General features: G+C 42.2%; 1 protein-coding gene across 6 annotated transcripts in view; it reads right to left on the reverse strand.

Moving 5' to 3' along the window:
• Positions 1-6291: 6291 nt before the first annotated feature.
• LOC101411159 (rhox homeobox family member 2) overlaps positions 6292-22863 on the reverse strand; it is a 104402-nt gene continuing 87830 nt past the window's right edge. For 5 of the 6 annotated variants that reach the window (XM_071213386.1, XM_071213384.1, XM_071213387.1 and 2 more), the window contains 3 exons: positions 11018-11621; positions 10342-10387; positions 6292-6805 (listed from right to left, as the gene is read on the reverse strand). In XM_071213386.1, the coding sequence (XP_071069487.1) occupies positions 6464-6805; positions 10342-10387; positions 11018-11613 (984 nt within the window). In that variant the 5' untranslated portion in view covers positions 11614-11621 and the 3' untranslated portion in view covers positions 6292-6463. Of the gene's footprint in view, positions 6806-10341; positions 10388-11017; positions 11622-11740; positions 11931-22863 lie in introns of those variants that run through there. The other variant, XM_023589529.3, reaches the window with a different exon arrangement.

Raw genomic sequence — 22863 nt, forward strand, 5'->3', positions numbered from 1 at the left:
GCCGGAGAAGCTCTCGACTGCCTGAGCTCTCAGAACCCAAACCGCCCAAAGCCGAGGAAACCTTGGAAACAGTTCAATTATTACGCAGGCAATTCCCTTCCCGGGGCTCAGTAGGCCTCCTGCCAATAAGAAGGCCCAGTTCATGAGGTCTAAGCTGGACCGGAGGCCACGTCATTCATTTCTCAGCCTAGAACTTGAAATAACTGAAGGGAAAAACGATGGACCACAGGACACTGTTCTATGAGTGGCCGTATCAACAACACAGTCAATTCTGCTTGTATTTTGGCCACTTTCTTTGTCTCTGTGTGTATGTGTCTGTAAACCACATATTATGTAATAAAGAGTGCATACTGTGTCATATGTGTCTTATGCATGTGCGTGAATATAGGAATGTATAGGATTGGCTTTAAATCAAAGTACATATTTTTTTCTGAAATTCTCCTGAATTAGAATTAAAATCTCAATTGGATGGGAAGAAAAGGGGAAATTATTCAAGGTATTTCCTAAGCAAGTGACAATGTGTTTATTTTATGCTTGCAAGATTTAGTAAATAAAGGACGCACAGTTACATTTGGACTACAGATAGACAAATATATTTTGTGGAAAAGTATGTCCCACACAAAATTTTGGACATACTTGTACTAAAAACATTATTTGTTGTTTATCCGAAATTCAAATTCAAATTTAACTGTGGGTCCTGTATTTTATCTGGCAATGTGAGGTTATTTTCCATTCCTCAAAGTCAACGAAGTAAAAAAAATTTAGAGAGAGTGGATGTAGCTTAGTGGTTGAGTGCCTGCTTCCCATATACGGGGTCCTGCTTTCAATCTCCTGGACCTCTTAAAAAAGTTGATGTTTTCTTTAAATTTCAAATTTCTCCCCATTGATCCTTTTAGGTAATACACTACTGTAGTCATAAAAATTCAAACAACACATAAGAGTCCAAAGCAGAAAGAACAAATCTCCTTACATCCCATGACCAAGACATAATCAGAGCTGACACTGGTGGACATTTTCACAGACATCTCTATGCATATAAAGAAGAAGAAGGAAGGACCAATGGGTGCATCCATGCAGAGAGAGGATTTAATAGACTTCTTTCATTCTACAAATACTTTTAAAATATAATATTATTAAATTTTGTGCGTGTGTGGTACCGGGGACTGGGGATTGAACCCAGGACCTCATATGTGGGAAGCCAACACTCAACCACTGAGCAGAGACACGTCAGCTTCCTTGAGTTGGTTTTTTGTTTGTTTGTTTTGCTTGTTGTTTGCCTTTTGTTTTTTTAGGAGGCACACTTGGGAACCGAACCCAGGAACTCCCATGTGGGAGGCAGGTACTCAACCACTTGAACCACATCTGCTCCCCAAAAGTATTAAATTTAAATTCTATTTCAGTTAGCAGAGGAAAAAAAACCAAAGGAGATTGAAAGAATTGCTGAACTTTCAAAAAATGTTTCTTGACCATGAGATAGTTTCACAAAAATCCTTGCTTTTCCTTCTCTAGGATGCCCTGACCTTTCCAGCCTCTTAACTTTCCCCTTGAGAATCTCTCCAGCCACTCACTTATCATTAAGAAGAGCTGGGAAGCAGGTCTGGCCCAATGGATAGGGCATCCGCCTACCACATGGGAGGTCCAAGGTTCAAACCCCAGGCCTCCTTGACCCGTGTGGAGCTGGCCCATGCGCAGTGCTGATGCGCGCAAGGAGTGCCCTGCCATGCAGGGGTGTCCCCCGCGTAGGGGAGCCCCATGCGCAAGGAGTGCACCCCGTAAGGAGAACCGCCCAGTGTGAAAGAAAGCACAGCCTGCCCAGGAATGGTGCCGCACACATGGAGAGCTGACGCAGCAAGGTGACGCAACAAAAAAAGGCACAGATTCTGGGTGTCACTGACAAGAATCCAAGCAGACACAGAAGAACACACAGTGAATGGACACAGAGACCAGACAACTGGGGGGGGGGGGCGGCGTGCAGGGAAGGGGAAAAGAAATAAATAAAAAATAAATCTTAAAAAAAAAAAAAAAAAGAAGAGCTGCAGTGTGCCAGAAAGAAGGATCAGGTCAGGTAACAAAATAAGCCTGATTTGTTTCTGTAAGGCTTCCTGTCCTTGACGCTCATGTTGTCTTTGTCCTCAGTGGTCAGGTATCTGAGATTAGAACTCAGGAATAAGAGTGAAGGATAAAGTTAGAGAAATTGGTGGTCAGGGTTTGAGAGCAGAGGACAAAGCATATATGGTAGGAGGACTTATAATGAGGAAGAACAGGGTAGAATGATGGCATCCTAGGATTGTTGGCTTTGGAAGGGGTTTCCAGTATATTCTACTATTCCAGACTTGTGAAAATGCCTAAAATTAACTTCTCATGCAGAAGTTGCACATTGGCAGCTGCAGGGTGAATCTGGTCCATGGACTTGTTTTAGATGTCCAGCACACTTCAATAAAACATACTTGAATTCATGAACAACATTTAAAGAATGATTTCTGGCCAATCTTTAAAAACTGGAAAATCTCAATGCCCTGGCTCCACATTCCTTCCAAGCAACACTGAGCTAGAGCTGAGTTTGGCTGTCCCCTTTGGAGCAGACATATTCTTTCCCATCTTGCCACATTCCCCCATTCTGTTGCTTCCCTCATTTTTGTTACCTGCTAGGCTGTGTTGATATTTGATTTTGCAAACCTTGATCACATTTGTAAATTTTTTTATTATGGAAAATGCCAAATGTATACAAAAGCAGAGAGGATTGTAAGATGAAACCCCTGGTATCCAGCACCCAGTTTCAACAATTATCATTCATATCCAATCTTATTTCATCAATAGCCTCATCCATTCTCCAAACATCCCTGCATCCATCACTGCATTGCTTTGAAGCAAATCCAGGTATTAAGTAATTTTATCAGTAAATATTTCAATGTGTAGTGGTAATAGATAGACCCTTTTTATAAATATAAACACATCACCATCATAGCCAAAAACATGAATGATTCTTTACTATCATAAAATATTTACTCTGTTCACTTTTTAAAAATTCCTCTTCATGTTATTCACCTCATCTGATTTCCTTTGTCTTTGGGGAGAAAGGTAAAAGTAGATAGGATTTGTCTGGGAAAGTGGGGTAGGGAGTAGATACATGAGTAGGATCGTCTGATCTCTAGAGAGTAATGCATGTGATAATTCCTTACGTTTTCCTGATTTTTGGAAATGTGCCTGATTTTATGTTACCCATAAAACAACTCTGTATACATGGGACATGTTATTATCCTCACCATTTGTTAGAACAGACAACAGAAATACAGAGATTTTAGTAGCTTTTTCAAAGTGAAAGAGAGTAATAGAGCTGGGACAAGAGCCCAGTCCACCCAACTCCTAAACAGACCTTTTTCATTTATAATGTATAGGAAAAGTGGTCACAAACAGTTATAGTGTGATGACAGAAAATCCTATGGAGTAATAGCAGCAAGGATTTCTGAGTGTTTACTGTCTTAGCATTGTATTAGACTCCTTATGTAATAGATCATATATTCCTCTTGTCAATTCTGTGACTGAGCTATTGCTATTGTTCCCATCTTAGAGCAATAGACGTTATGTCTTTGCCCAGGGATAAAGAGCTGGTAGGTGTTAGAACTGGGATTGGAACTCTTATAGCTCTAATGCTAGCATCAGAGTGCATGATCACTGTGTTAATCTTGACAATGCATGGGCTTCTGGAGTCAGACAGACTTGGCTTTAATCTTGTCTCTCTAATTAGCTTTGTTTTTGTGGGCGCGTTTCTTCATCTTTAAATGCTGATAACATTCCCACTTTTGGTAATGATGTGAGGATCAGTAAGCTCATCTACTTAAATTATTTAGGACATTGCTTGGCACATAGTAAAGGCTTAAAAGATATGAACTATTACAAAAATGGGGAGGGAGTTATGCCCCAGCAAAAGGAAATTGTAACCTATTTCCCAATCATTCCTTAATTTAGTTACCCCAATGATATGTAGTTCAAGTTCATTCTCTATTCCTTTTATACTGAGTTTAAGAGGAAGATCATTCTAATTCAAATTCTACTGATTTTAATTGTTAAAGGCACAATAGATTTGCTATGGAAATTCTGAATCTAGACCACCGGAAACTATATGGCCTGTGGGCCTTCATCCTAAGAGGTAGCATCAGATACTCGAAAACTAATGCCATATGATTATGAAAAATCTCCTTTTCTGGGGTATAAGGAAAAGGTATGTTATTGAAAAAGTCTTTGGATGGTGTAAACTTTTTGAATCTGATCACCACGGGGAGGAATAATAAAAGTGCTATTTCAAACTTCCCAGCTCCCTTGTCTCTTTTCTTTGATGTTTTCTGAATATCTACAGATACTCACGTGTTTCTGCAATGAAGGTAAAAGAACAAAAATGGGTGAGCAGGAACAAAGTGGTACAAAATATGTCAAGTGAAAAACAAATAATTATCAGACTTAATGTGAATTGACCCCTGGGATTTTCCCTAAACAGTTATACAAAGCACAATACAATGGAACCAACAGGGGGAAAAAAGCAAAAGACTCAACAAAAGGGGGGAAATCACTTTTTTTTCCCTAACCAATGGGCCTGCCTGCCTGCATGGGTGCATTCCTGGATATCCTGGATGTTCCCACCAGAGCCTAGGACCTCTGGCTTAGCAATATACTTTTTTTTAAATTGTCTTTTTTTTAAGATACATAGGTCACAAAAAATGTTACATTAAAGAATATAAGAGGTTCCCATATACCCCCTGCCACCCCCACTCCTCCCACATCAACAACCTCTTTCATCATTGTGGCACATTCACTGCATTTGGTGAATACATTTTGGAGCACTGCCGCACCGCAGAAGGATCCAGTCATTCTGGAAGACAGTTCGGAGGTTCCTCAAAAAACTAGCTATAAAAAAAAGAAAAAAAAAAACCAAACTAGCTATAGATTTGCTATATGACGCAGCAATTCCACTACTGGGTATATACCCAGAAGGACTGAAAACAAGGACACAAACCGGTATATGCACACCAATGTTCATAGCGGCATTATTCACTATTGCCGAAAGTTGGAATCAATCCAAATGTCCATCAACAGATGAATGGATAAGCAAAATACTTTCTGCAGAAGCCCCACATTAAGCAGGACTACTTTACTGACATTTGACACCCACAAGTTTGAAGGCAGGAGAGAAAAGAAGAATGAAAAGTAGTAGACAACTTGGCAAAAAGGGCATGATTTATCAAGAAACGGAGCCTTCCTTCAGCTGAGACCGTATAAGCGCTGTGAAACTGACCTTCTATTAGCTCCCTTGACAGGAAATTCCATTGTAACCACAGCTCCTTATTTGCATTCAGTGCTTATTTCATTGAATGATAGTGCTGTTCACAATCCCCTTAAATGTGAAACTACCTTAAAGGAGCCTCACTTTGCTAGAGATTGCTCAAAAGCAAAAGTTCTTCTGAGAATTAAGTGTTTCTATTGTTTTCTGCTCTGGCAATTTCACATGAAGAAGACAGCATGAACAAATCAAAGGTCGGGCTGCTTCTTTTCAATGAATGATTATTCTGAAACATCGCTGAGAAGACCATCTTCTTACTCCAGCTTCGTGCATAACTAAACCAAAAGGTTTCCTTTCAGTGTTTAATCAGCAGGAGACAGGTTCTCTCAAGGATGCTGAAGGAGACAAAATACATTTTAAGGTTTGATTGTCTGCTTCTGAGCCAGGGAAGGTACAGGAATATGTGCTCCTTGACTGGGGTGGGGAGCGTGGAAAACAGATAGAAAAAGGTCTCATTCTGGCATAGACAGAATCTCCTACTGTGTTTCCTTTAAAGCAGTAGAATCTTTGGTTCAAAAGGCTTCTATTCCACTATCTGCTTCACAAAAATTGAGAGCAGTAAACAGAATTTGTCGAGTAACAGATGAATATTCAGCTGACACCTTCCCAAAAAGCCTTGTTAGCAAGTTTCCCTTGGAGTCAGCTTTGTTTCTGAATGTAATAGCATGAAGGAACTCGGCCCTGCCTAGCAATACACTGTTATCTTACTAGGGTCTTACCCCATCCCATCTTGGTCGTGTACAGGGTCTCAACGGGATAGGGTAGGAATGGGGGTGGGGTAGAGGAGATGTGTGGGTCAGTGTAATTCTACCACATGCCCCAGAAAAGTTCTGTGAGGTGCAGGGCCTATTGATGGTGACTCAGGGGTATTACCTCCTTGCCATTCAGTTTGAATGGGATTCGCTTAGCAATTCCTGTCCATATCCTGACCCATTCGACACACAGAAACAAACAAAACAGAGAATTCACATCTTTATTGAAAATCCAAAAAATGTGCCCTACAAAAATGGGGCAGACTTGATACTTTATTTAACACATTTAACAGGCATTTGGTAAACTGCTATTGGTGGTGTTAGGCACAATTTTAATACGGCGGAAAAATGCTTTGGAAAAATTGTTAGAGACCATACTTCAGAAATTGGGAACTATGAAAGGACCATTGATAAAAGGGCCCCATGCGAAACTAAACGAGGCCAGGCCAAAGGGAGGCAATGGTGGACGAAACATGGGTGGATTAAGCAACGGTGGGTGGGGCAAGAACAGCATTGGTGGCATGGGTGGCATGAGTGGCCCAAAAGGTGGTGGCGGCATCACAAAAACCCATCTCCAAATGGGCTCCTGAACAAAAACAGCATTATTATACCCATTCAAGATTATGAAGACCGGGTGGCTCAGGGCAACGGGTGGCATATTTCTGATCATAAATGCCCTCTGACGTCTTCTCCACTTGGCCCTTCTATTCTTAAACCAAACCTTCAACAGAGGGGAAAAGGGGATATGTTTAGTACATTAACAATTGCTTTCATCTTAGGAAAAAAACACAACATGTAACTCAACATGCTATTGAGATTTTAAACCACCATAGGAGAAGCTATTTCCTTATCGCTAAAATTTGTTAGGAAAGTGAACACCACACCACTTCCCTTCAGCTCTCCCTTAGTGAGCATCAACTGTGTGCCAAGCTCTGGACTAGATTTACTGCTTTTTCTCTCTCCTCCCACTTTAAAAAAAATATATTTTTAATTTATTTTTAAAAGATACTTAGATTACATAAAATGTTACATAAAAATATAAGGGATTCCCATTTGACCCACTCCCCACACCTTCCACTTTTCCCACATTAACAACTTCTTTAATTAGTGTGGTACATTCACTGCAATTGATGAACACATTTTGGAGCATTGCCACTAAGCATGGATTATAGTTTACACTCTAGTTTACACTCTCTCCTATTCCATTCTATAGATTACAGTAGGATATATAATGGCCTATATCTGTCATTGCAATGTCATTCAGGACAATTCCAAGTCCTGAAAATGCCCCCATATTACACCTCTTTTTTCCCTCTCCCTGCTTTCAGCACCTCCAGTGGCCACTGTCTCCACATCAATTATATAATTTCTTCCACTGCTAGAATCACAATAAGTCTACAGTAGAATACCAGTAAGTCCCCTCTAGTCTGTATTTTGCTGCCCAATTCTGAGGATTCTGGGATGGTGATGTCTACTCCCCCTCTAATTGAGGGGTCTCCTCCCACTTTTAATACTCTTTCATAGTTTTTCCCAGATTTTGAATGCAGGTCTAGCTGATGAATTGCACCAGGTGTTGCTATTAATGCTATACCTGATAACAAGGCAAAAAATATCTGTAACCTACAGATGACCATCAGCCGTTTAGCTGCTGCTGCCCCCTCCCCACTAGGGACAGTGCCACCCTGCCTAAGGGGTAAACTGAGCATAGCAAAAAGGTGGGCCCCATTTAAAGTCATTATTGAAGGGGAACATCCCCCTATTTGAAAAGTCCATCATAATTATCAAGTAAATAATAGAAGCACATGACATTTTAAAAAAGTTTCCTTTAGGATGTCTAAAGGGCCATTCATCCTCTTATATGTCTTAAGATCTAAACAGATGGTATGGCAAGGGAGGCTTGGTCATGGGGACCCCAGGTATTGTCTTGTTGGGACAGTATGGTTGCTGAAGTCCTGAATACTGGCTTGATACTTTCCCGTATAGTCTTAAAGGAAAGTTGAATCTGACTCAGTCCAACTTCACTAAAACTCTCAACAATCTTTGTGCAATTTTGTGCAATTCTGCATGATCCAACCTTCCCCCAACTTGCAAACCTAAGCTCAGGACAAGATCAGTTTGCTTAGCTGTAGTTGCAGTTCCAGGATCCTGGACGGGAGCCACTTTTGACCAGCATTGTGGGACACCCTAGGCCCAGCCAGCACTACTCCTCAACAAGAGATTCCAATCTCATCACTAATTCCTAGGGCAGAAAGTCCAATCTGCATTTTAGATAGACAGTCAATGACAAGTGGGGGAAAGGAGCAACACACAGAAAAGGCTCCTCTCTAAATACTTGCCAACTATTAAAAGCCAGAAATAAAAAGCTGTTAATTAGACTTCATCCTAGCATTGTAGTTAATGGGGTGGGGTTTACACTGCACTTAATGCATTTGGAAGCTCCCAAACTGCAAATTTTACATGAAATAAAGGGTCTCCTTTCCGTGCCAGACGCCTCATTTTCACTCTCCCATCTTAAGATTTGGGGATCTTCTGCTGCATGAATATATAGTCTAAAAAAAGACCAGTGCAATACGGATCATTTTGGGCAAATTAAAATCTACCATTGGTCAAATCTACTTCCTCATAACCAGTGGGCTAAATGGGACATTAGGTTCATATTCCCAATACTGGTTTCATTTTAAAAAGTCTACTGAATTTGCAAATTGGAGAGGTGAACCATCTATTAAATGTTTCTTGGGAAAATGTGTGCTGTATAGTTTGGAAATCAATGAATGCATTTTGCCTTTTTTCCTTTTTGGTTTCATGTGGCTCATTTTCTCTCCAGAACTCTACTGGGAGAGCACAATGTAAACTCAGGGAGGGGAGAAAAGCAACTCACCAAACCTTATTTTTTCCTTTTCCTCTAAGCTTGCCTTGCCTGCCTGAGAAAGTGGAGGTCTCGTCCTCCCAATCCAAGGCCAGGGCTGACCGTTAGCCTGAAGCATGAGGATACCAGTGCTCAGTGGCCTGCCCTGCTGGCTGCTTTTCTAGACAGCTCAAGCACCAGGTCTTCAGCCCGTTTCCAACACTGCACTCACATAAACTATCTGGAGCAAAGCTGATAGGTTCATGCTTATTTCCGTTTCTGCACAAACAACTTTGATACAACTTACAGTTTTCCTTGCTCTCAAACAATCACCTTTTGATCCCAGGACACTACAAATTAGTCATCACTGCCTGAGTGCATGAACAAGTATTTCAAATTAACATAGATAAGAATCTAGCATTGAATTGAGATCCAACTCCCATCTCCCCAAAACAAATTCCACAACATTCACCTCTTCATAACTGTACCACAAAAAAAGAAAAATAAAATCCTTAGATGTCAGAAATTCCTCAAGAAAATATACAATAATTCTCTTGGTAATTTCATAACATTGAATTTATACAGCATATCAAGGAATATTTTGACTGTGTACAATTATTCTCTCATCTTTCCACTGTTTTTAGGTCAGTGGAACTTTATTCAAAATTGCTGTTTGTTTTTGTTTTTCAGACAAATTTCCAAAGCTTTCGAATCTTTTCCCCAACTCTACCACAATGGGACTTTTGTAGCAATGTTTTCAGGATGAACATCAAAGTATTTCAGAAAACTAAAACAGAGAGCTGCCACCCTCTTTATCAGTTTAACAAACACTTAAAAACAACATCAGGAGGTCCAGGCACTTGAACTTCTCAGCTACTCCCCATCATCAGTTTCAGCTTAACTAAACATACAGTAGTTATTCATAAGGTATGTTTTGCGTGTAAAATTTCCCCTTACTCCAATGGCTAAATATTTATGAATTCACTCCTTAAGCAAAAAGCTTGTGGCTGGTTTTAAATATTTTAAAAACTCAGTACAGTTGAACCCTCATAATAACCTAGGTCCTTGGTGCATTGTGCATTAATCTAAATATGTCTAAGTCAGACTGAGCCCCAACATCACTCCACACAGAAGTATTCCATAAATGTTAGAAGGTGAGATGTATTTATCGTATATATATTATATTCATACAATATTTATACAGGAAATAGGGGGAGCATTTTGGCTCTATTTTTTTCCCTTTAGGAAATCATTCTCCCTCTAGGAATGGACCACTACATTTTGGTAATTTACTAATCTCATACCCCACCCCAAAGTGCCTGAAGTTCAAAACTAATTTGCCAAGTCTGAAGCTTGTTTTAGAACAGCTGCCCTGTCAAACTGCTTTTTTTTCTTTTTTCAGGTTTACTGACCTGCACTCTGGCCTCTGGCACATCCAGGAACCGGGCAAGGTCCTTTCTGAAAGTTGAAAATCCCAAATGTTCAGTATTTGCAGTTGTTGATTAAATTAAACATGTGGTATACATATACATTTCATGCTTGTTTGCAAATTACTACCCCGCCAAGCCCCCCCACCCTCAAATATTATTCTGTAATACCCAGCTTAAGGCTTGGTTTAGGCATGATTTTCTCTCCTCCATCTTTTGGGTATGCCGAAACATGCATAGTCATGATAAATAATGTTTTAATGTAGTATATAAAAAATAGCACAATTAATGCAAAATAATCTATGATGGACCGATTATCGAAATTTTTAAATAAAGGCAAGAGCCAAGCCTAAACTTGCTCCTCCATGCCTCACTCTCCCACCCTTATTCCTGGTCTGGTTCCAATTGAACGTTATTTATAATAACAGGTACCTTCACATTTTCCCAGCTTGTTTCATTTAAACCCTGCAGTTTGCCTTGATGCCCAGTACTCGTCGCCCCCTCCCCAGAACCCAAGGGTGTGTGGACCCCACAGCCTCCAACTTCCTAACTGGCTTTTGGTTCAAGAGGCGGGTTATGGGCCCGGAGAGAAAGCCAGAGTTGGATCAGGACCAGCCAGAGTGATGTGAAAACTGGGCACAGCCCCAAATAATTCACTTACCGCATTGACTCGTCAGGATATGGAGTGCGGCGGAAAACATTCTCCAGCTCCCGCAGCTGCAAGCGGTTGAACATGGTGCGATGAACGCGCTGTGGCCTGTCCCCAGGCTGCGCACCCTCGGCCACCGCGGGGACCTGCTCCTCCTGTCGCTGCTGCCGCCCAGGCTCATTGCCGCCGTCGCCCTCGTGGTTCTCCTCATCCATGGGATCTGGAGCTTCCGCACCAACAAAGTCGCCGCCATCGTCGCCGTCATTATTTTCATTTTCATTTTCATTTCCTTCGTCGTCTTCGTCGTCGTCGTCGTCTTCGTCGTCATCGTCGTCTTCGTCGTCGTCATCTTCGTCCTCCTCGTCATCTTCGTTCTCATCCTCCTCGTTCTCGTCCTCCTCATCCTCGTTCTCCTCATCCTCGTTCTCTTCATCCTCGTTCTCCTCATCCTCTTCCTCCTCATGCTCGTCCTCATCCTCCTCGACCTCGTCCTCGTCCTCTTCGTTGTCCTCCTCCTCCTCCTCTTCTTCTGTTGCTGCTACCTGCTCAGGTTCGAACTCTGCTTCCTCCTTGTCTTTTTCTGACACTATTATCGATCCCACAGGCATTTTCGCATCTAGAAAGGGGGAGAAAACAAAGAGAGAGGTCAGGCTGTTGGAGACCACGGCTGTGGAGCAAGGTTTCAGGTCGTTTCTTGGAGTTCGTCGAAGCACCTATCCCTGTCAAGACACTGACCATGCAGCTCTTCCTGGTCCTCGTGGAAGTCCAGGCTGTGGTAGCCGGCGTCATCATGGCCGCACTCCAGGAGAAACTCCATCCCTGAATACTGTCGACGAAGAGGTGCGTCTCAGCAGACTGCGCTGGGGTCACGGCAAACTCCTCGTGGGAGCTAGAGCTGCGTTCAGCACCTTCCTCAGTTCCTCTTGTGGCGTTTAATACGGGTTACAGAGCGCCTTCCGCAGGTTCAAAGTGTACGCGTTGTCCGTTACACGCTCTCTATTGGCTTTCTCCTCACCGCCAGTTGCTGTGGGTTGGGCCTGTGGAGGCGCGCGTGCGGCCTGGGCGTGGCCATTACAGGGAGTACACGCCAGAGGGGCGATAGCAGGTCACGTGCGCGTGTGCAGCACTTGGGGTTGCAATTTACAGCTTAGCCGACTCCTCCAGACTGGGAGTGGGGTGCCTGCCCGGGGCTGTGTGCTGTATTGCACAATCCGATGGGGGGAGACGAATGTGTGTGTGCTGGGGGGCGACTGACTTCCTATTAGCCCCAGGAGTCCTTGGAGAAAATTTATGGAAAATATCTCATGGCCCAGTCCACCATTTCCTGCAGCCAGTACGGGGCACGGAATAGTAATTAAGCTGAAATGATCAACCAGGAGGCTACTAACTCCCGGGTGTGTGGGGGGGGTGGATTGTGCAAAGACAATGAAAGCAGGATTCTGTGTTCCCCCAGGCTCCAGATGCAGGCGCTTGGAGCTGGGTTTGCAGAACAGTTTGCATGCTCAAAGGCATTATGCAAAACAAACACTCACATGCGCACACACACACCTACACACACACACCACACCCCTTTAAAAGTCTGCATCCAGATTTTTAGTAATGAATTCACCTCAGAGTCCAAGTGTGCAAACCTGTACAGTGCTTAGAGCATCTAAAAATGCTGACCTTGTATTCAAGTCGTGACTGTAGATCACGTAATATCTGTTTTGTCCCCCACCCCCATCCCTGCGGGCCGTCTGCAAAAGCGCGCTTGTTCTCGGTGCTATGCTCAGTCTTAGCGGTTCATTTGGGAGAGTTCCTCTCTTTCCCTCATTCACCCACCTCCACCCCCTCTGCCCATTTTTCTAGATATATCTTCCTGAGCTCTTGCTTAGAAAAAAATTTTAAAGTATTTTTTGTCGAATAAGAGCCAGGCCAAATTGGGCGCTCATGGTTCTCTTTCCAAGAAGTGTTTTGTGAAGTGTTATCCTGAGTATTGAGAATAGCTTCTACTAATGGGTCCTATGATTGACAATGTACATGATTTATCCTATTTTTACCTTCACAATCACCATCTGCATCAGCCCCATTTTAGAAAAGAAATCAAATCATTTTGGAGGGCCTCTAAAAGAACTGTGGACCTTAAAGTTTCCTGCCTACTGAGCCTAATGGATAAATTCCCCCTGCCTCATGTTCCCCAAAGACGGGTAGGAATATAGCTAAAAGATGGTTGGTCAACCAATTCACTTTCTTTTTTTTCCTCTTTATTTTTTTAAATGTTACATTAAAAAAGTATGAGGTCCCCATATACCCCCCATCCTCCTCACCCCACTCCTCACATAACAACCACCTCCTCCTTCATCATGGGACATTCATTGCACTTGGTGAATACATCTCTGAGCAATGCTGCACCACATGGTCAATGGTCCACATTATAGCCCACACTCTCCCACAGTCCACCCAGTGGGCCATGGGAGGACATACAGTGTCCAGTAACTGTCCCTGCAATTCACTCTTTTTTTTTTTTGATTAAAAAATTTTTTTAATTCATTTTTTAAAAAATATTACATTCAAAAAATATGAAGTCCCATTCAACCCCACCACCCCCACCCCCCACTCCCCCCACAGCAACACTCTCTCCCATCGTCATGACACATCCATTGCATTTGGTAAGTACATCTCTGGGCATCGCTGCACCTCATGGTCAATGGTCCATATCAGAGCCCATACTCTCCCACATTCCATCCAGTGGGCCCTGGGGGGATCTACAATGCCCCGTAATTGGGATGGCAATCCCACAGGCTCTCTCTGACTTTAACTAAGACATCTGGTTCCTCTGGCTGGCTCTGGCTGGGTTCTGCAGGCCTAGAGGTACCCAGTGCACAGTGTTGTCCGGGATCACCTGACACCTGAGAGGTGTGCAAACCTGTACAGTGCTTAGAGCATCTAAAAATGCTGGCCTTGCATTCGAGATCGTAGATCATGTAATATCTGTTTTGTCCCCCACCCCCATCCCCACACGCCATCTGCAGAAGTGCGCTTGTTCTCTGTGCTGTGCTCAGTCTTAGCTGTTCACCTGAGAGACCCACAAGGGCTTTCATCATCCTGTGCAGTACCCTAGCGAGGACACCCAGGACACTGAGGGTGGTGAGTTCTCTTACATCTCAGATTTCCACAGTTTATTCCAGCATTATCTAAACTTCACTCATTCACAAGCTTCCTTGGTGGAGTGTTGACCTATCTGGCCACCAGCTATGTTAATACTTACTTAAAATTTTTATGTAAATCCATTCACTTTTTGAAAAACTTAAATACTTAATGGAGTCGCATCCTAAGCAAAAATAGCCACAAATCAGGGGTTTGATGTACCAGATTTATGAGAGCAGAGGTCCTTGAGCCAGACGGCTGCCATCTGAATTTTGGCTTTCTTAGTCACTTCCTAGCTGGCTGAACCGGTGAGTTACCTTTTCTAACTTTGCCTGTAATATGAGGATAACAATAGTCCCTACCTCATGGCATTGTTGTGAGAATTAATTGAGATAATAATAATAAAACTTTACAAATGACCATACCAAGTTGGCTCACATTTCCTACTAGATTCCATTTAGTATTTATTTATAATGGTCTGTGAGAAAAGAGAAAAGATGGCTATCACCTGGCAGTTAGCAACAAGGACAGGGATTTTTGTGTGTATGTGAATATAATGACCCTCCCATGTCTTTTTGTACCTGTGAGCGTCAGTCAGTAAGCCTGTGTTGGCTGCTAGGTATATAGCACCCTGTGCTAAACAGTGGGGCAAGCAATGTGAGGCCTAACCCTGCCCATTTTGCTATAGGACTCTCACAATCTGGCTAGGCAGATTGTTAAATTGTTGGCTGAGAGAGCTGTTTTTTTTTCCCTCCACAAAACCTTCACTGGTGAAAATATGACCGTGCTGCCACCACTTGGTAAAGGCAGCTTATCAACCTTGGGCAGGTTGGGGCAGGTTCTTTTGAGCTCTGCAGTTTCTCCAATATAAAGGACATACTGACTTACCTCACAGGGGTGTTGTAAGAATTAATAAATGTTGGTGTAGTGCTTTGAGGGAAAAAAAAGAGGCTGCATGGTATAGAGGCAGTCTGCCTAGCCCTTCCATTTACCCACTCTGTGACCCCAAGCATATTGGCTGACCTCTTTATGTTCAGTTGCCACATCTGTGGGATGTGGTTTATGATGCTACTTGCCCTATGGTTCTACTGTTAAGTTTAAATGAAGTCATGTCTGAGTATAATGTCCCTTTCTCCTTCATCACTGTCATCCTCCTTTTCCTCCCTATAGTATGTCTGTGTGGGTGTGAATGTGTGTATTTCATTCAGCATCTAAGGGCAAAACAGATGAACAAGTTTTGGAGAGAAAGAATAATCCATGAGTGAGTTTACTATATAATGTGGAATCAGTAAATGCTGCAAATGAGGAACAAAGCAATGTTCTGGGAGTTACAGGGAAGGAGAGGTCATGGTACAAATCTGGAAACATACATGGAAGAGGTAGATCTTAAGATGAATCTTGAAGTATGGATGGGAGTTATTTTTTATTTTCTTAAAGTAAATACTGTCCCCCATAATTACAAATGTATTGTGTGATCATGCTGATAAATGTGGAAAGTGTGGGAAAGTAAGACATGAAAAAAAAAGCAAAATTAAGCTCACCTATGAACTTATGTAACACCTGGGGTAATAATGGCAAGTTTCATTTTTTCCATTTAAAAATTTATTGAAGTACATCATTCATACATGCACATACATAAACAGTAAGTGTGTAGTAAAGGTTGTGAACTTAGAAAACAAACGTGGGTAACATCGTACAGGGGTTCCATACATCAACCCACTACCAACACCATGCATTGTTGTAACATTTGTTACAAATTAAGAAAAAGTACCTTCAAAATCTTACTAACTATAGTCCATATCTTACATTTGGTGTATTTCCCAACTCACCCTATTATTAATTTTTAATATATTTTTATTACTGAAGTTGTGAACCTACAAAACAATCACACATGCATAGAACTCCCAAATAAGAGCCCCCTATCAACATACCACACCATGGTAAAACATTTGTTTCAGATTATGAGATAATATTATCAGACTATCACCAGCAACCATTGTCCATAATGTACATTTGGCATACTTTTTCAATACTCCCCCGTTATCAATACAGTACTTGGCAAAGATGCATGAATATTACATTATTACTGTCAACCACAGTCCATAGGTCAATCCAGTTGTATTTTTCCCACGCTTCTCCATATTCCCACCACCCTGTAACAGTAGGACGTACATCTGCTCTAGCTCACAAAGAGCACTTGCATCTGTACCATCAATCACAATTCTCACCCACCTCTGGGTTTACACTGCTATTCAGTCCCTATATCATTATCCAGCTTTCTGTCAATTGACATTTACATCCCTAGACTACCCTTCCAGCCACAGTCCCATATATAAACCAGCTGTTACTCGCTATAATGTGTTACCATCAACTGTATATACATTTCCACACTTTCATAGTAAAGTTAACTAAAACTTCTACATACATTAAGCATCAGTAGTTCTCAGCCTTCCCCTTCTCTCCTTTAAGAATCCACCACCTACCACTGGGTCTTGAAGATGTTTTCCTACATTTTCTTCTAGAAGCTATATCATTCTTGCTTTTATATTTAGGTCTTTGATCCATTTTGAGTTAATTTTTTAAAAATTTATTGAAATATATCACTCACACATAAATATACTTAAACAATAAGTGTGTAGAAGTAGTTGTGAACTTACAAAACAAACATACATAGCATCATACAGGACTCTCATAACACCCTACCACCAACACCTTGCATTGTTGTTAAACATTTTAAACTAATGATTAAAGAGCATTGTAAAAACATTACTACTAACCAAAGTATTTTTCCCCAACCCACCCTATTATTATCTTTATATCATTTATATATGAACATACATAAAAATAAGTGTATAGTAAAAGTTATGGACTTACAAAGCAAACACGCATAACATTATACAGGGGTCCCATACATCAACCCTGCAACACCTTGCATTGTCGTGAGACATTTGTTACAGATTATGAAAGAGTATTGTCAAAATCTTACCACTAATTATAGTTCTTATCTTCCATTTGGTGTATTTTCCCCCAACCCACCCTACTATTATGTTTGAATATATTTTTATGACAGAAGTTATAAACTTATAAAACAATAATGCACATGCGCAGAATTCCCAAACAACATCCTTCTATCAGCACACCACACTGCGGTGGAACATTTGTTACAGATAAAATACTGTCATCTGATCGTTACCATGTCCATTGTGTACATTTGGCACACATTCTCCATATTACCCCTTTATCAACACAGTTCATCTTTGGTATAGTTGCTAGCATATTACACTATTACTGCCAACCACAGTCTAAAGGTCACTCAAGTTGTACTTTCCCCATGCTTCTCCACATTCCCAACACCTTGCAGTAGTGATGTACATTTGCTCCAGTTCACAAAGGACACTCTTGCATCTGTACCATCAACCACAATTCTCATCTACCTCTTGGTTTACTCTGCTATTCAGTTCCTAGGTTATTCTCTAGCATTCTCTCAATTGGCATTCATACCTAGGCTACCATTTTCAGCCACATCCCCATTTATAAACTAGCTGTTACTCACTATGTGTTACCATCCACTGTATACATTTCCACACTTTTACACTAAAGCTAATTAAAACTTGTACATACATTAAGCATCAGTAGTCCATCTCAGTCCTCCTCTTATCTCCTCTAAGAATCCACCACCTACCACGAGGGCTTGAAGATATTTTTCTCCTATTTCTTCTAGAAGCTTTATGGTTCTTGCTTTTATATTTAGGCTTTTGATCCATTTTGAGTTAATTTTTGGATAAGGTGTGAGATAGGAGTCCTCTTTCTTTCTTTTGGATATGGATATCCAGTTCTCCCAGCACCATTTGTTGAATAGACTTCTGTGCCCCAGCTGTGTGGGTTTGACAGCCTTGTCAAAAAACACTTGACCATAGATGTGAGGGTCTGTTTCTGAACCATCAATTTGGTTCCATTGGTCTATGTGTCTATCTTTATGCAAGTACCATGCTGTTTTTACCTCTGTAGCTAGGTAATATGTTTTAAGTCTGGAGGTGAGAGTCCTCCAAATTCACTTTTCCTTTTAAATATGTTTCTGGCTATTTGGGGCCCCTTACCCTTCCAAATAAACTTGATAATTGTGTTTTCCATTAAAAAAAATGCTGGTGGAATTTTTATCGGAATTGCATTGAATCTGTGTATCAATCTGGGTAGAACTGACATCTTAATAATATTTAGTCTTCCAATCCATGAGCATGGCATGTTCTTCCAATTATTTAGGCCTTTTTTTCTTTATTTTAACAATGCATTGTAGTTTTCTGAATACAAGTGCTTTACATCCTTGGTTAAGTTTATTCCTAAATATTTGATTATTTTAGTTGGTATTGTAAATGGGTTATTTTCCCCTGATGTCCTCCTCAGATTGTGCATTACTAGTGTCTTTTAAAGTCTATTTCATCTGATATAAGTATAGCTACTCTGACTTTTTTTTTTTTTTGTTACTGCATGCGTGGAATATCTTTTCCAGCCTTTCACTTTCAATCTATTGGTATTCTTGGGTCTAAGGTGAGTCTCTTGCAGATAGCATATTGATGGCTCATATTTTCTTATCCATTGTGCCTGTTTGTGTCTTTTGATTAGGGAGTTTTACCCATTAACATTCAATGTTATTACTATAAAGGCAGTTCTTATTTCACCCATTTTGACATTTGGGTTTTATCTGTCATATTTTATTTTCACCACTCTTTTGACACTTAGTTGTTTTGTTTTTTTTTTAAGATTTATTTATTTAATTCCCCCCCTCCCCCGGTTGTCTGTTCTCTGTGTTTATTTGCTGAGTCTTGTTTCTTTGTCTGCTTCTGTTCTCCTCAGCGGCATGGGAAGTGTGGGCAGCGCCATTCCTGGGCAGGCTGCACCTTCCTTCGCGCTGGGCGGCTCTCCCCATGGGGCGCACTCCCTGCGCGTGGGGCTCCCCTACGTGGGGGACACCCCTGCGTGGCAGGGCACTCCCTGCGTACATCAGCACTGCGCATGGGCCAGCTGCACACAGGTCAAGGAGGCCCGGGGTTTGAACCGCGGACCTCCCATGTGGTAGATGGACGCCCTAACCACTGGGCCAAGTCTGTTTCCCACTTACAGTTTCTTTTACTGATATAATCTTCATTTCTAGCCGCTCTTCCAAGCCTCCCTCTCCTGTCTTTTCTTCTCAGACTACAGCTCACCCTTTAGTTTTTCCTGCAAGGCTGCTGTCTTTGTTATAAACCCACTCAGTTTCTGCTTATCTGTGAATATTCTAAACTCACCCTTATTTTTTAAAGTCAGTATTGCTGGATATAAGATCTGTGGCTGGATGTTTTTCTCTTGCAGTATCGTAAATATATCATACCACTGTCTTCTTGCCTCCATGGTTTCTGATGTGAAATTGGCATTTTATCTTATTGGGTATCCCTTATATTAAGCATTTTTTTCTCTTGCCTCTCTCAGAATTCTCTCTTTGTCTTTGCATTTGACATTCTAATTAGTATGTCTCAGAGTTGGTCTGTTTAGATTTATTAGGATAGGCATATGTTGTGCTTCTTGGACATGGATATATATGTCCTTCGATAGGGTTGGGAAATTTTCTACCATTATTTCTTCAAATATTCCTTCTGCCCCTTTTTCCTTCTCTTCACCTTTTCAAACACCCATGACAAATACGTTTGCACATCTCCTGCTCTCATTTAGTTCCCAGACACCTTGTTCAATTTTTTCCATTCTTTTCTTCATCTGTTCCTTTGTATATTTACTTTCTGAGGCCATTTCTTCAAACTATCAGTCTTCTGTCTCCTCAAATCTGCTGTTATATGACAGCAGTGAATTTTAAATTTCATTTATTGTGCCTTTCATTCTGATAAGATCTGCTATTTTTCTATGTGTGCTTTCAAATTCTTCTTTGTGCTTATACAATGTCTTCTTAATATCCTTAATCTCTTTAGCCATCGCATTGAATTTATTAAGATTTGTTTGGGAAACGGACTTTGGCCCAGTGGTTAGGGCGTCCGTCTACCACATGGGAGGTCCGCGGTTCAAACCCCGGGCCTCCTTGATCCATGTGGAGCTGGCCCATGCGCAGTGCTGATGAGCGCAAGGAGTGCCCTGCCACGCAGGGGTGTCCCCCGCGTAGGGGAGCCCCACGTGCAAGGAGTGCACCCGTAAGGAGAGCCGCCCAGCGCGAAAGAAAGTGCAGCCTGCCGAGGAATGGCGCCGCCCACACTTCCCGTGCCGCTGACAACAACAGAAGTGGACAAAGAAACAAGACGCAGCAAAAAGACACAGAAAACAGACAACCAGGGGAGGGGAGGGGAATTAAATAAATAAAAATAAATCTTAAAAAAAAAAAAAGATCATATCTATTAAAAAAAAAAGATTTGTTTGAGCATCTATGATTACTTTTCTCAACTCTTTATGTGATCTGGAGGCTTATCTTGTTACTTTAACTGGGCCATGTCTTCCTGTTTCTTGGTGTGGATTGTGAGTTTTTGTTGGTGTCTTGGTATCTGGCTTACTAGATGTATTTATTCTGGGTGCAGTTTCTCTCTTTAATTTAGGACTTTCTTGCCCTTTCTCTCTTGCTGGTTGTGTAGTAGGAGCCAAGGATGTAATTGGTGCTGCAAGCTGTGGAGGCTCAAGCTGCCATAATTGCCCCTGGGACCAATGAAGCTTCTCCCAACTTTCTCCTTTGCCAGGGATAGGGACAGAGCCACAGACATGTGTAATAATCCAAGTCGTGCAGGCCTAGAGTGTAGTTGCCAAGAGAGAATTATGAACCTTCACCCCTCTTTCTCCCCTACCTGGGGCAGAGATGGAGCTACAGGTGTCGAAAGCAATCTATGCCGTGCGGGTACAAAATGACTGCAGTTGCCCAGGTATATTTCTGACTATTCAGTCTGTGCCAGCCAAATGTTCCTGCAGTTACCCAGAGAGGCTGGTGCAGGGCTCACTGCTTCCTCCCTGCTAGAGGTGGGGCTGAAGCCAAAGCTAGGGCTGTAGTCTAATCTGGGTGAAAGAAACGGGTCCCTACTGTCACTGCAATTTTCAATTAACCCAGCTTCCTCTCATGCTAGGGGCAGAGTAAAAGTGGCAGCTACCAGACTCTTTCCAACAGATGAAACTTCTCCCAGCCTTCTCTTTTGCTAAGTGTAGGGACAGAGCCACGGCCCTGTGTAGTTATCCAAGTCATGCAGGCCAACACTGTCTGTAGTTGGGCACAGAGCAGACTGGGCACAGAGAGACTGATGAAGCTTCATACCCTTTCTTCCCCTGCCTGGGGCTGGGATGGAGCTGCAGGTATTGGCAGCAATCTATGCAGTGCGGGCCCAAGAAGACTGCAGTGACCCCAGTAGACTTCTGATTATTCACTCTGCACCAGCCAACTGTACATGCAGTTACCTGGATATGCTGGTGCAAGGCCTGCCAGCCCCCTCCCTGCCAGAGTTGGGGCTGGAGCCTAGGCTAAGGCTGTAGTCCATTCTGGATGGAAAGAAGCCAGTCCTTACTGTCATTGCTTTTCAGGGGGTGGAGTTAAATGGAGGCTACTGGACTCTCTAAGCCAAACTCAGCATGTAAATGCATTACCTTCCCCCCAGCATGAGACACGTCTCCTGGGGATGAGCCTACCTGGTGCCAAAGGATTACTACCAAGCACCAGCTGTTGATGCAACTATAAAAAGACCTTGAATAAAAAGGGCAAATGATAAAGACAAATGAATGTATATGGCTAACAGACTTCAAAATGAGTTGGGAGGTCATCAGAGGGGTTTCACTTATGCACATCTCAACAGGATCCCAGAGACAGCCAGAGTAGATACAACCCCAGGTACTGGTGCTCCTGAGGGCTACGGAGACACACAGGTTCTATGGTCATGGCAGATGGCTCTGGAGTTCAGTGCCTTGTGAGTGGGCCCTACTTTGGAATTTGTGCTCCTGAGTGTGATGGAGTTGGACTCAGATGTGACCTCTCTACACATGCCTCTTCTGTCACTTTTACTGAACCTGTGGTTGGCCCTGGGTTTTGCGTATACTCAGGAGATTTGAATCTCTGCACTGTCCATGTGCCAGCTGGGCCCTTAGCCCAAGCAGAGATGCAACACTTACTCTCCAGTTCGTAGGACTTACCCAGATCAGCTAACAGGGAGGTGAAGATGGTCAACCACCACACCAGGGAACTGAGAGTGCCTACAACTGGAAGCAGGAGAATCACATCCATCAGCCATGTGGGATCTAAGCCCCCTCTCGATTTAGAGGTGGAGTGGACATCACCATCCCTGGGTCCATAGGATGGAGGAATAAAATATGAATTAGAGTGAACTTACTGGTATTCCACTATAGAACTATTGTGACTCTAGCAATGTAAGAAATTGTATTATTGATGTGGAGACAGTGGCCACAGGAGTTGTTTAGGGCAGGGAGAGGGAAGAAGAGTTGTGATGTGGGGGTATTTTTGGGACTTGGAATTGTCCTAAATGATATTTCGGGGACAGATGCTGGACATTATATATCCTGCCATAACCCACTGAATGGACTGGGGGAGAGTGTAAACTACAATATGAACTATAATCCATGAGGTGCAGCAGTGCTCCAAAATGTATTCACCAAATGCAATGAATGTGCCACAATGATGAAAGGGATTGTTAATGGGAGAGGAGTGGGGGTAGGGTGGGGGGGTGGAGTATATGGGAACCTCTTATATTTTTTAATGTAGCATTTTTTTGTGA

Source organism: Dasypus novemcinctus, chromosome X (assembly GCF_030445035.2).
Source record: "Dasypus novemcinctus isolate mDasNov1 chromosome X, mDasNov1.1.hap2, whole genome shotgun sequence".
Taxonomy (NCBI): Eukaryota; Metazoa; Chordata; class Mammalia; order Cingulata; family Dasypodidae; genus Dasypus; species Dasypus novemcinctus.